The following is a 13,497-nucleotide window of genomic DNA, read 5'->3' on the forward strand; positions in this document are numbered from 1 at the left end:
CCCAGGAAATGAGTCCAATTGATACCTGGAATGAAGAAGAGCATACGGATTTCTTTTTTTAAAAAAGAAACTTTATTACAAATCTGAAGGTTTAAGAAAATATCCAAAACTGTCAAAGTAGTATGAAAAATGTTGTCATCTTATTCACAGTTACCAGTTTTCTCCAATAAACACAGCATACAAAAATTCATAGAAACCACTGCACTTCTTTTTGGTAACACAAATCAGACTCTTTAACTCTAAATCCCACACCAACAATTCAGAAATTGCTGGCAGACCAAAGATTAAAATGTGCTTTTTTTTTTGAAAACTGGAAGTTTGGATGACAAGTCTATATACATATACAGATACTGTATTTGCCACACGTACGTGAAACTTGGGGCAAACAAAACATGGCCCAGCACAATACTTAAAAGTCTATAAAAACCTGAAGTGTTGGGTAATGTGTGTACAGTGGTACTGTTATTCTCTATGCTCTGGTTTCTACCTCTCTTTACATCCCAAATCTGATGAAGACTGATTGTTTTCCTCTCCAATTTACAGAAACACCTGAAGCTGATGCGCTGCTCGTGCAGACACAGAATGTTAGCTGCTCTGCATGCAGGAATGTGAAAAGGTAACATAGTTAAAAAAGAAAGTAATTAAAAGCATAATTCTTAGAAGACTGTACACTGAATTCACTGACTGCAAGTGATCTAAAACCTTAACTCCTCTGAAAAGCCAGGCTCGCAAGGCATTTCTGATGTCCTTCACAGAGGACTCATAAAACACACGAACAAGGAAAGAACTGTGATAGGTGTTGTCTTCCTAAAATGAAGTACAGATCACTTTAAAAAAGCAAAAAGTTGGCAAGTATGCCAAGGATTAAACCAAACCTACTTCATTAACTCTGGGTAAGTGGCTGCGTGGCTAGAAGCTGCAGAGAGAATGTGCACCTTTGGAAAGCACATTCTCAATCCTTTGAAATGCATGGGGCCTGCATGTCATGATTCAGTGCTGCAGTGCAAAAGAGCCTTCAGTATAAGAGACACAGATTATGAAGGTGCAGGATGAAACATGTGTTACAATACCTGTTCAAGGTACTGTTGTAAGAAGAAAAAACAACTCTTCACTGTGAAACTTAACTCTGTTTTCATCAGGTGCATGAAAATGCTTAGCCAAAGGACATCTGAGATGAGTTCATTTTTCTGCTGCCAGCAGCAACTTGGAAAATGCCAGCATCACGTTAGGAACAACTCGGTGCATTTAATTAATTTTGCTGTTTCAACGTAAGTTGAAAAGCACAGGACCAAGAGTTATTCAAACAACACTATTTTGCACAGGAGGAACAAGAAGTGAACAGTCTTTCATCACCAGAGCAAACAGGATGGAAGATGCAAAACAAAACTCCAAATAATTTCCTTCACCATGCAGACCAGATAATGCCTTACTCAATCAGGGCTGCATTTCTTAAAAGCCACCTGCTGGTAAGGAAGTTGCCCCATTCTTCCACATGTACTGAAAAACTGATTTCTGAAACACTGTAACAAACAGTCAAAAAAATCTTCGTTCCAAAAAAGGAAAAGTATTTCATGTACACTCTTAGGTGGGGACCTTCAGGCTTGGGAAACGTTTTTCTAGATTTTCAGCAAGTGTTCCATCAGCCTCGCGCAGGACTTCAAGGAAACTCTCCACCTGGAAATACAATTGCAAGCACAAATGTACACAGAACAACAAGAAGAAACCCGCTTGCATGGACCACAACTCTCATATTAGTTTTAAGAGTCTTTCTACTCCTGTATCTTCCTACCAACAGCAGCCAGCAGTAGCTACAATAAAGAATAACGAAAAAATGTTCCATTGTAAATGCCTTCCCTCCTCAGCTCCACAGCTTCAGTTGGCTTAAGATTTGAAACATTATTGCCTTCTCCATGCTGTTATTTTATTGTTTAAAAGTAGATAAAGAAAAGTTTCCTACGTGAAAAAAAACCATTATGATTATTCCACAAGAATATCCAGGGCAAATTCCCAGCTGGCAGACCTTTGCAGTCCTTCTTTCATTCCAGCATAGTTTAACCCTTGTATCAGCTGATGATTTACGCAAAGCTCTGGCTGAAGAAAGCCATAAGATAGAGGATGAGACTGCCTGAAGTGGTGCATTACCTGTGCCTGAGCAATCCTGCCCAACCTCTATTCTACACCTGATTCTCAAAGGCCTTCCAAGAGCAGTATTTTTTAAGCTATCTTATGTTCTTTACCACATACTTACTGATGTGAAATACAGGGGCAAGAGGTTCTGGAATGCACAGGAACACGTCTGTTCATTTAGATGCCCCTGGTTTAGTCCTTCTAATGTATTTTCCTAGAAAATTAAATGAGAAATGTAACTAGTATATCGTGAGCAATTGTCAAAGAAAAACTCACAGCCGTGTACACAGTGGCTTAAGGATGTACTTCATTCACAGAACAAGTGAAATAACCACAAGCAAGTAGAACTTAAAGAGTTCTGACAGTACCAAACATTAATACAATAAGGTGTGAAAACTCACACCTTACACAAGTCCCTTCTTCTGAATGAAGGCTCCTATAATAAAGAAGTCTTGGCCCTAAAGGCACACCCCTCAGAAAATACGTGTCCCTGCTATCTGACACATTACAGACTTTCTGATCAGTTCTCTAATGAACTTCCAGAATGCCATTTCACATGCTCAGAAAAATGTCCCATTAACAATAGAATCACAGAATCATCGAACGGCCTGGATTGAAAAGGACCACAATGCTCATCTAGTTTCAACCCCCTGCTGTGTGCAGGGTCGCCAACCAGCAGACCAGGCTGCCCAGAGCCACATCCAGCCTGGCCTTGAATGCCTCCAAGGATGGGGCATCCACAGCCTCCCTGGGCAACCTGTTCCAGTGTGTCACCACCCTCTGTGTGAAAAACTTCCTCCTAATATCTAACCTAAACCTCCCCTGTCTCAGTTTAAAACCATTCCCCCTTGTTCTATTACTATCCACCCTTGTAAGCAGCTGCTCCCCCTCCTGTTTATATGTTCCCTTCAAGCATTGGAAGGCCAATGAGGTCTTCCAGGAGCCTTCTCTATCTATCCAGCAGAACTTAAATGATTCTTACCTTGGTCAGTTCTTGAAACATATTGGAAAGTAATTCACAACAAATATCCTTCAAAATTTTCAAATGAAAATCTTCCTCCTTTAGTTCAGCCTTTCCAGTTTCCTCTTGTTCAGATTCCTTTGAGTTATCAACAGATCTCTTCCCACAGCCCTCCATGTATTGTAAGATACGAATCAAGCTCCCAATCAGAGGCATATCTAATATAAAGGAACAAAAAAGAGAAAGTTTAACACTAATTTTTTTTCCTAATTCTTTCAAGGAATTTCAATTTTGAGGCAGATGGGAAGATTTTACAGAAAGGCTATAGGAATGTATATTCTGACATTGTTATGGCTTTTAATCAAAGATTGTTTAAAAAAAAAACAAAACAAGTAGAACAACTTAAAATCCAAATCATTCTTTACTGCAAGCTAACCTGGATAGAAGAAAGTGTTTCTCCATGGTAACCTAAAGCAAGCCTAATTATTTCTAGAGTCCTGTGAGCAATAATGTACCAAACCCACTTCTGAGTTCCTAAGAGAACAGACTCTCTCTGTAGGTCTGTCTGCAGAAGTGGATGGAGAGGACTGGAGCCCTCTGTGCCATTCCCAAACTACAAGCAAACCTAATGGTAGCCAGACCTCATTTAGCACATTAAAAGAGAAAAAAAGAAGCTTGTATGTTAAATTTGCATTATGATAGTCCTGTTTGATAAACAAAACTGGCAAAACCTCTTTCTGCTACAGGTGATGCTGACTCACATTCCCAAAGAAGCCTTTTAATTCTAAAGACTTCTCAATGGATTAAAAAGTAACAAGTGATTAAATGGATCCAAGTACAGAATTTCCTCCTTTTGAGAAAAATGACTCTTATTTTAGCAAAGACAAATTCTGCAATTCTCATGCACTTGGCCAGTGGAGAAGGCTGAAGAGAATCTACAGATTCTAATACCACAACTGTTCAGAGGTATCCAGAACCTGAATTTTGAGCTACCTGTGATTTTTAGATTTGCCACTGAGTAGCCTTACTGTATTCAAACATGCATCTGAGTTATGCGTTCTGAAATGACCTCTATTAAACAGTAATAAATTAACCACCTTTCACTCCATCGTGTCAACTGTAACAGCATTAAAATAGTAAAAGGAACAACAACAAAAAAGCATGACTTGCTTTTCCTCATCTTGATGTATTCTTGTTCTGTCTGTGAAGCAAATATGGCAGACAGCACGGACAAAACAGAGGCCAATACCGTCTTCTGCTCCTGCACAATGATTGGAGGATCATCCGGCTGGCAGAGCTCGTGGCAAATGAGGTCATAAAGTAAAGTCCAGGTCTCCTTTCCTCCATCAGGAGCCTGCACTTGAAAAAGAAACAAAGAGAACCCATCAGATTTAATCTGGGCACGCTAATTATTTTTCTTCTCACTCAACAGCTGATGAGCTGGAAGTTACTTGCATTCTTAGTCCCATCATATGCAGCAATTCAAGTGTCTTACCAATAGCCTGTATGCCCTCATCCACTGTAGTGAGGAGCTGCAAGATATGCATATAAACATCAAGTCCTTCTGGACTATCTGAGCTACGTAGAACAAAAGAAGAAACAAAGCCAGATTAGATTACCAAACTAACACACAGGGTTACAAAACCAAACAGAACTCTCACATACCGGACTTGCTTGGCTGCTTCAAGTATACAAGGCACAATTTTAAAATCTGGAAGCTCTTCAGGGGAGTCATCTGTAGATGGTCCCACAGACTGACAAGTGCCACTTTTAATCCAGTTTAACATCAGCTCTTCATCCAGATCAAAGAGTTTGTCCACCACTTCACCCACTTTTACCAGCAATTCAACTGTACAAAAAAGACGAAACCAAAATCAAGAAAATAAAGAGCAGAAATTAGTTCACAAAATGCTAACATACAAAAGTATCCAAATAAATTAAGTGCTGAAATACATCTGTTTCATTCATTACCTCCTAAGGCTTGCTATGCTTGTGTTCTTTTTGTGGCATAAACGAGGTGAAAAGCTTGATAAATAGGGACTGCTGGAAAGCCCACTGAAACATTAAACTCTGTCATGTCATTTATAAAGTAGGATCTTTTTTTTGGTAAAGGGAAAAGTCAGAACCTGACTTTTCAGACTTCTGAATCATCAAAAACAAACAAACAAAAAAACAACATGAAGTTGGCATTTTTCAAATTCCAAAAGCTAAATTAGCTAGAGTCCTGTGCATGCAAAAGAAGACTGCAGGGTGACCTCACTGCAACCTTCCTGTACCTAAAGGGAGCCTACAAACAGGAGGGGAATCAACTCTTTGAAAGGGTAGATAACTGCAGGACGAGGGGAAATGTTGAAGGAGGGAAGATTTAGGTTGGACGTCAGGGGAAAGTTCTTTACTAAGAAAGTGGTGAGGTGCTGGAACAGGCTGCCCTGAGAGATTGTGGGTGCCCCGTCCCTAGTCTAGTATTAAATGGGGAGGTTGGTGGCCCTGCATGTGGCAGGGGCGTTGGAGATTCATGATCCTTGAGGTCCCTTCCAACTCGGGCCATTCTGTGATTCTGTTTGTATGTGTGTATTTATAAATCCTGCAAAGGAGGGACAAGTTTATTTTGGTATCTTTTGAATTCAGGAGGCTTCCTTTAAAAATGAAGAAATCTCGTACTCCCAAATGAAAATATTTGACTTTAATTGCATACTGCAGTTCTTATCTTTTCTGCAAAACACTCATTCTCAGTGGCAACTCACCATTTGTAGAGCTTGACATGATAAAGCAAACACAGTCATACACTGAAGGGCTGTCTCGGATCCTCTCAACCCAAATGTTGGCCACCTCAGGCTGGGAGAGACAAGTCAGCAACAACCTAGGCAGAAATTGCCCATGTAATGGATCAGAAGCCAGATCATTGATCTTAGCTGTACAAGTGTAAATCCAACATAACAAGCAAGAAGTGACAGAAGACAGGAACCGAGCCACAGAAAATCAATTCCAGAATAAAGTGGAAATGACAAAAGGATAGGATAGGATTAAAATAATGAACCCACTTTTCAATCTTTTTCCCAGGGCCTCAGAACAGAGCAGAATTACACTAAGGATACATTAATTTCTGAGATGTCTTACCTGCTTGTTTCCAGGAGAGTTGGAGAGTCTGAATCACACAAACGCTGCAGTAACACTTGGCTTTAAATAGAAAATCCAAGATAAAAATATTAAGAAAAAAACTTTTAATATCTTTTTAAAAATATACATTCCAAACTTAATTTCATAGCTGCAGCAGTGTACTAAGATTAAAACCAGCTCTTTCTGACTGCGCATGCATCACCATGTTTCAAGATTGCCGGGCTCAGAGATTGAAAATGCAAGAGTTTGACAAGTGGCTGTAAAACACCACATCAATAACATCAAGTGGGCATTCATTTTATCTTCACTGAACACTTTCCAACCACTTAGGGTTTGTCAAAAATGTGTGAACAAAGGCAGTGCAAGAAAATTTAGTTCCTTTCATAGTATACATTGTGAGAGTCCATAAAAGCAGTGCATGTATAAAGTACACAGTCACCTACCCGAGATTCTCATCTTTACTAATGGACATGCATATGTCTTGGAAACAGGCCATATTTCCCAGTATTCCCACACAGATCTCCTGAAAAGTCAATGCACAGTACAATGAAATATCTGCAACACAGCTCACAACTTTATTTCCGCAGCCATAAGATATAAGAAAGGTTCAAAGCTGCTTTCCAGTTTGATTTTCAAGTACTTCTGACTTAGCAATGTCTAGATAGGTACAGATTTCCTAAAGGATGTTGTTAGACTAGACTGAAGTACTCAACAAGTACTGCTCAGATATTTAGCATAGTTCAGGCATTTCATAAAAGCAAATATACCTTGAAATAAAAGTTCACTTGCATGGTACACCTATACTATTTGGAAGTTAGACTGGCATTGCTATTATTAAAGCAATAAAGAGTCCTAGGGACAAAAATATACTATTACTTCCCCCTCTACAGATACCTCCTCTAAAAAAAGGGGGAGGAGGTTGTCTTAATACAAGCTTCCAGCAAAGACCATTTTCCAATTGCAAAGATCTCTGCCATCTTGAATTTCTAAATGCTATTGCACTATGCAAGCTGCAGAGCAATGAATGACATTACAACATGGGTGGAAAAAGAAAAATGCATTAAGTACTGGCTATTAGCTGTTCTTAACTAATATTACTTTTGTACATTTGACAAAACAAAATTCTTAACCCTTTCTGTTCAGTAATCACCAAGTAAGTTATCAGGAAGAAAAGGCCTGTCCTTACTGATTTTTTTTTAAATGAGCCATATAATTGGTTTGATACCATTAGTAATGACATATATCAGCTTCATCATCACCAAAATAGTTGCTAACTGGACCATACTGAATACACTGTGCTAAAAAGCATCTTAAAATTAAACTGTGTCTTCTCCTTGTTCTTCAAAAACGCAATGGGAGGTGGGAGCTGTTTAGGAATGCTGGCACAGAGCTGTCTGCTGTTACTATTAGCACAGGCCAGCTTTTGACAGTCCATACTTACAGTCAGACGAGGACATTTGGATTTGGCAAAAACTCCCATGAATATATCGGGGGCATTGAACTCCTGAAGAAACAAAGCAACATCCTGTGGAGAAAATGAACGACAGAGCAAATGAACCTACCAATTTTACAATTTCAGAACACAAATCGAACCTTTTCTTACAGACCAAGGACTGCATCAGTGACTTGCTACAAAAAATGAGGTATTTACCTCACTGTGTGCATAAGCCCTGCTGCTGCCAGCTGAGCCAATGCACAACCTGAGGGACGCCTGCAGGGCAGCTCAGGCAGATCACAGCAGTGCGGGGCCCAGAAGCCAGGACTGACAGAAGGACTGACAGCCCATATTGGTGCTGGGCTCAGAAGCACACAAAGCATTTGTTCCATCTGAAGAGAGCAGTGAGTCTCCTCACAGAACCACAGAATGGCCAGGGTTGGAAGGGACCTCAAGGATCATGAATCTCCAACCCCCTTGCCACATGCAGGGCCACCAACCTCTCCACTAATACCAGACCAGGCTGCTCAGGGCCCCATCCAAGCTGGTCTTGAACACCTCCAGGGACGGGGCATCCACAACCTCTCTGGGCAGCCTGTTCCAGCACCTCACCACTCTCATAGTAAAGAACTTCTCCCTGATATCCAACCTAAATCTTCCCTCACTCAACTTATAACCATTTCATCTTGTCCTGCTGCTATCTACCCTTTCAAAGAGCTGATTCCCCTCCTGTTTGTACAGTACCCTGGAAGAACATTTTACAAAATACTAAAACGCTAGCTATTAATCTCAGTGACTCTCAATTATTCAATGCAGAAAACATACGAGATGTTGCAGTAAATTTTAGACAGAGAGTCCCAACTGTGCCAGATCCTGGAAGGAAAGTTTACATAATCTGGTTCTTGGGAAGGGAAATCAGCACAGGTCTCCCCTTTGTTCCTTCTCATATCCTATTACACTTCATCCACTTCTACAATTGAAATATCTTTGATTTGGCATACACTGAAGCCCTGAAAAGCATTTGTGTCTCCACAGCTCAAGGCAATGAGGCAAAGGAGACAGGTCAGATGGGCAGAAATCTCAACACACAAGAAGAGAAACAACACTGCTTCCTGGATTATAAGCACTATTTATTTTCCTGCCCTACAGTATTTTCAGTAAACTCTTTATTGTTATGCCATTCCTGCCTCTGATTTTATATCTTTCATCTTCAAAATATTTTTTTCCTACTTGCTGCATTTACAATAATAAACCACCATATTCTCTTTTTATCTCATGCAACACTCGTCATTCACAACTATGAAATACGCAGGAACATCTGAAGGTTCACAGCACGCATCATTCTGACACAGCTTCTGAACTCCTACCAGCAGAAGTGTTGTTTCCTCTTTGCCAGGCACATCACCTGCTCTGCTGGGAGACTCAGAGGACGCTGCCAGCCGGAGCAGAGGGGCAGAACCACCTGAAATACCTTCAGCCTGCACCTCTGCTCAACTCTTTCCCACAAGACTTCAGATGGATAAAACTAAGGGCAGCGGTGACATGGCAGAAGCATGACCCCAGCGCCCAGCTCCTACCTCATCCATGGACATGTCCCACACCTTGCAGATGTCGTTCTCCATCTCCTCATCCAGCTCCGTTTGGATCCCTTCGGGGTTCCCGCTGGGCTCGGATTTCTCGGGGCTGATGAGCTGGAGGAGGGATGGAGGAGGTTAAAGGCCATGAGCGAGGACGAAGAGCCGCCAGAAGCCCAATCAGCGGCCTGTCCCGCTCTCACAGCAGGCTGAAGGCTCCCGGTCAGGGCAGCGGGCCCGGCCACAGCCCCCAGGCGCTGCCCACTCCGGAGCCGCGGGCCTCAGCCCTCAGCCCTCAGCCCGCCCCGCCCCACACTCCGCACCTCGATGAGACGCGTGAGGATGCTGAAGAGCCAGTGCTTGCTGTACACCGTGCTGCCCACCGCGTCGCCCTCCTCCTCCGCCTCGCTGGAGGGCGGCGATGGGTTGCGATCCATGGCGCCGGGCCCCGCCGCCTCACCGGCACCAACGAGACGGCGGCCAGAGCGGCGCCTGCGCTCACGGCGCCTCACAGCGCCCCCACAGCGCCCCCTGCCGGCCGGGGCGCCGAGTCCACCTCGCCCCCCCTCCCCCGGAGAAGACGCTCGAACGCAAATAAAGCAGATGACAGCGAGTCCTGGAAACGCAGCAGTTTCTTTATTGGGCTGCACAAGGGAGGGAGAACACGGGGAACGGAGCAAGTTCAGTATTTGTTGGGAAGGCCTGCGGGCCTGTAGCGGTTGGGATCGCCGCCTCTCCTGCCCCACTCGTTGGCCTCTTGGTCGAGCCGGGTGTCCTCCGCGCCTCTGCCGCTCACGCCGCTCTGCCAGCGCTCCCGGGCATCGCTGCGAGGACAGAGCGCTGAGCCGCCGGCACCCCGCTGCCAGCCGCCGTCCTGCGCCGTGCCGCCTCCCTCCCTCCCATTCCCCTTCTGGATGCAGAGCTTCGTTATGTACCGAGGCGGATTTCGCTCCGACTGGAGCGCCCGGATCCCTACTAACTCCCCGTCACCTGATGGATGCCGTTACCTGATCACTTTGGCTGCCCAAGCACCACCGGGTCCTCTGCGGGCAGCATCGTAATTGCCACGAGCGTGGAAATACTTGTCAGCACCAATGTAGTTTGCCTCACGCATGTCCCGGTATGCTCTCCACATGTCCCGTGCGCCTGGAGAGAGCAGAACGAGGTGACATCAGCTTTGATGTCCCATTCCAGCAACAGCCAAGCACCCGTTTCAGCCAGGAACCCATGGCTGCTGCTGGGCCAGAAAGCCCCACGTGTCCCCAGGGCTCCCCATGTGTGCCCAGGGCTCCCCATGTGTGCCCAGGGCTCCACAGAGAAACCTCTCTTATCAACCTCTACTAAAGGAGGGAAGGTTAGCAAAGCAGAAGAAAAGGGGCTCCATGAGGAGAAAGATCTTCATGGAGCCGTGGAGGCTTTGCTTGGCTCTGATGCTTCAAGGGCTGGAGGAGTTCTGTCTCAAAGCAAGCTGGCAGTGACACTTGAGATCCATAGTGTGCACTAGAGAAGTACCAGCTCCATTCTGAGACTTTAGCAATGGAGGGTTTGTGCATCCAGTTTGTCCACAAAAAGCACCCCATGAGCACGTGCCTATTCTTGCAGTCCCTGTGCCTCGTTTGGCTGCAGGGGTGCCCCCAAGCTTGAGCCAAGGCCAGTCATATTCTTTGTGCTGTGCTTGGAAAGGCCCAAGGAACACAGAGGTACTTGTCCAAATGGGCCTGTGGAGACTGACCAAGGTCCTCTCCCAACAGCAGAGACCAACAGGGTCCCTAATGTGGAGCTGCAGACCTGCTTGATTGGAGGACTGCATGTAGCCTATGCTCAGGGATTGGGTCCTGAGAGAAAGACCAGTGGTGATGGAACAACTTACCTCCAGCTGCATCCTTGACAAACCTGAAACCACTGGAGAATGGGTTGTCAGCACTTGCATATAGAACAATGGAGAGCAACACGAAGCAGATACAGAGCCTCATGCTTCCCTGCCCAAGCCTGACACAGAGCTGTAAGAAAATAAGAGAGATTAGCAGTTCTAGAGCACCTCTTAGACATTTCTGACCTATTCATCACATCTACAGCTGTGCCCAGGCAGCTGCAGGAGCATTCACACAGCCACCCCAGAGCCTGCCCAAGAGCTCAGCACAGGACTCCTTGATAAAGGCAGGCACACAGGAGAAATTTGCGTTTTAGCATTCCCTGCTGCTTCTTCCATGAGAACAGAGAAGTCCCGCATGCTAAAACATCAGTCTTGTTCCCAAATACCAAAAACAGTGCATACATCACATAAATTCAGAGTATCACTCACCACTGCAGAAAGGCAAAGCCAGGAGGCCAGGTGGAAGTGAAGCCTGTCTTGTGTGCTTTCAGAAAGGGTATTTATAAGGGATTTAAAACCCAGAAAAGAGGAAATTGAAAAAGATACCCGGGGCTGGGAATTTCCCAGTACCAACCCACTTTCAACACAGAATTACAATAAGCCTGCCCTTGTCCTGTCTAAAAGTTCATGAATCTGTTACACAATTTTTTGAAAAATGTACAGTACTTTGTTTTCCACAGGAAATTTGCTCCTCATAGCAAACAGATTGAGAAACTTCCACAAAGACCAAAGTGTTTGAAGTGTTGTGGCTGACTTCAGTTTTTTGGCTCTTGTGCTAGAATGAGCTCAGAGGAGAAGCTGCCTGATCATCTGCCTTCATCTTGAAGTGCAAGATTGAGTCTGTGCCTTTGCACAAGCATACAAGCTTGGTTTGTATGGCCAGGTTTTGGTATTAGGGGGCTGTAGGGATGGCTTCCGTGAGCAGCTGCCCCACATCAGATCAGAGCCAGCTCCAGCTGCTCCAAAAGGAACTTGCTGCTGGGCAAAGCTGAACCATGAGTGACATTGAGCATGCCTCTGGGAGAGTAGATTGAAGGAAGGGAAAAAAAGCTGCACAAAAATCAGCTGGGAGAGGAGAGTGAGAAATGTGAGAGAAGCAGCCCTGCAGCCACCAAAGTCAGGGCAGCAGAAGGTGCTGCAGCCCAGGAGAGGCCCTCAGTGGAGCAGGCTGTCTTCCTGCAGCCCATGGAGAGACCCTGCAGGAGCAGCAGTGCGTGGAAAGAAGCCCACAGTGGGACAGGAGGGCTGGGGTAACTGCTGCCTTGGGGGACCCATGCCCCATGGTACTGAGCCATTTTGGAGCAGTGCTTGAAGAGCTGCAGCCTGTGGGAGGCCCACGCAGGATCAGTTTGGGAAGGATGGCATCCTGTGGGAGGGACCCCATGTTGGAGCAGGGACAAAGAGCAACCATGGAGGAGCAGCAAAGTGTTATGGATCATCCACAGCCCCTGCTCCCCTGTGCAGCTCGGAGGAGGTAGGTAGGAAAGGGTCAGAGGGGGGAAGGTGATTTTCATTTGCTTTTTAGTACTCACTGCTCTAGTTTGCTAGCAATAGGCAATAAATTACATTAGTCTACCCTACATTGAGTCTATTTTCCCTGTGACAGTGGCTGCTGAGAGAACTCCCTATCCTTATCTCAACCCAGGAGCTTTTTTCATAGTTTCTTCTGTCTTTGTGAGGATGCAGAACAAGGGAGCAGCACAGTGGACCTTAGCTAGTCAATGCATGAAGCCACAACAGGGAACGGTCATTGGCATTACCAGAAATGCTGCAGGAACTGCTAGGTGTTGGGGTGACAAGATGGATCCCAAAGATGACAGAACATAACTCCACTGCATACACCTACATCCTTACTGGCAGCACTTTAAAATAGCGCATTCTCGTGCCACCACAGAGAAAGCTCATTCTTCCTTTGCTTGTTCCCACAGACTCCTCTTAAGGAGCACTAAGCCATCCTGCTTCCACAGTGGCTCAGTGGAGTCCCAGCAGGCTAAAGGAAGGAAAATAATGCAGTAGGAAATGTTTTAATGAAAGGGAAATTCAAAACCATATAGCCAAACCTCTACTCAATTTAAAACTAGCATATTAACCATCAAGCCCTGTCGGCGTGGTTCTCACCTTGAGTACCCAATATCCTCCTCTTGTGTTTGCACCAGGTCAAAAAGGGCTTGACACCTGCTTCCCTTGTTCAACAACCAACACGATTCCTCTCAGAAGGGTCTGGACAGAACATGCAGAATGCCTCCCTTTACACAGTCTCATACGTGATTTAACAACTACAGAGTTTCTTTAAATGTTGTGCAGAACAAGTATGTGCAGTTGTCCCATTCACAATTCTGTCACTTGGTAAGTGGCTGGAGCATGAGGTAAAAGAGGTGCATTAACAAATGGGACTCATAAAATACCAGCA

The 13,497-nt window shown here is 44.7% G+C and overlaps 2 protein-coding genes across 2 annotated transcripts; both read right to left on the reverse strand.

The window, feature by feature from the left end:
• Window positions 1–52: 52 nt before the first annotated feature.
• Window positions 53–9,714, reverse strand: SAAL1 (serum amyloid A like 1). The gene is made up of 12 exons (XM_031613985.2): window positions 9,538–9,714; window positions 9,218–9,331; window positions 7,647–7,730; window positions 6,649–6,728; window positions 6,206–6,265; window positions 5,833–5,948; window positions 4,754–4,937; window positions 4,584–4,666; window positions 4,259–4,447; window positions 3,110–3,306; window positions 2,249–2,341; window positions 53–1,674 (listed from the first exon to the last, which is right to left on the reverse strand). Exons 1-12 carry the CDS (start codon window positions 9,649–9,651, stop codon window positions 1,582–1,584), a joined length of 1,407 nt encoding a protein of 468 aa, XP_031469845.1. The 5' UTR covers window positions 9,652–9,714; the 3' UTR covers window positions 53–1,581.
• A 114-nt stretch (window positions 9,715–9,828) lies between these two features.
• Window positions 9,829–11,651, reverse strand: LOC116242887 (serum amyloid A protein-like). Its single transcript, XM_031613910.2, has 4 exons — window positions 11,517–11,651; window positions 11,085–11,214; window positions 10,222–10,360; window positions 9,829–10,038 (listed from the first exon to the last, which is right to left on the reverse strand). The coding sequence occupies exons 2-4, from the start codon at window positions 11,185–11,187 to the stop codon at window positions 9,897–9,899; spliced, it is 384 nt and encodes a 127-aa protein (XP_031469770.1). The 5' UTR covers window positions 11,188–11,214; window positions 11,517–11,651; the 3' UTR covers window positions 9,829–9,896.
• Window positions 11,652–13,497: the final 1,846 nt, after the last annotated feature.

The sequence above is a fragment of the Phasianus colchicus genome, chromosome 5, assembly GCF_987193195.1.
Source record: "Phasianus colchicus chromosome 5, bPhaCol1.hap1.1, whole genome shotgun sequence".
Classification (NCBI taxonomy): Eukaryota; Metazoa; Chordata; class Aves; order Galliformes; family Phasianidae; genus Phasianus; species Phasianus colchicus.

What these genes read in the sequence shown, in the direction of transcription:
- SAAL1 (XM_031613985.2), bottom strand. Translation starts at nt 9,651, where the DNA reads ATGGATCGCAACCCATCGCCGCCCTCCAGCGAGGCGGAGGAGGAGGGC. An exon ending in AGTAAAGATGAGAATCTCGG is followed by an intron (nt 6,266 to 6,648) that starts GTAGGTGACTGT and finishes TTCTATTTAAAG; the next exon opens with CCAAGTGTTACTGCAGCGTT. An exon ending in ACTCTCCTGGAAACAAGCAG is followed by an intron (nt 5,949 to 6,205) that starts GTAAGACATCTC and finishes ATTTCTGCCTAG; the next exon opens with GTTGTTGCTGACTTGTCTCT.
- LOC116242887 (XM_031613910.2), bottom strand. Translation starts at nt 11,187, where the DNA reads ATGAGGCTCTGTATCTGCTTCGTGTTGCTCTCCATTGTTCTATATGCA. An exon ending in TGTCAAGGATGCAGCTGGAG is followed by an intron (nt 10,361 to 11,084) that starts GTAAGTTGTTCC and finishes TGCTCTCTCCAG; the next exon opens with GCGCACGGGACATGTGGAGA. An exon ending in TGGGCAGCCAAAGTGATCAG is followed by an intron (nt 10,039 to 10,221) that starts GTAACGGCATCC and finishes CTGTCCTCGCAG; the next exon opens with CGATGCCCGGGAGCGCTGGC.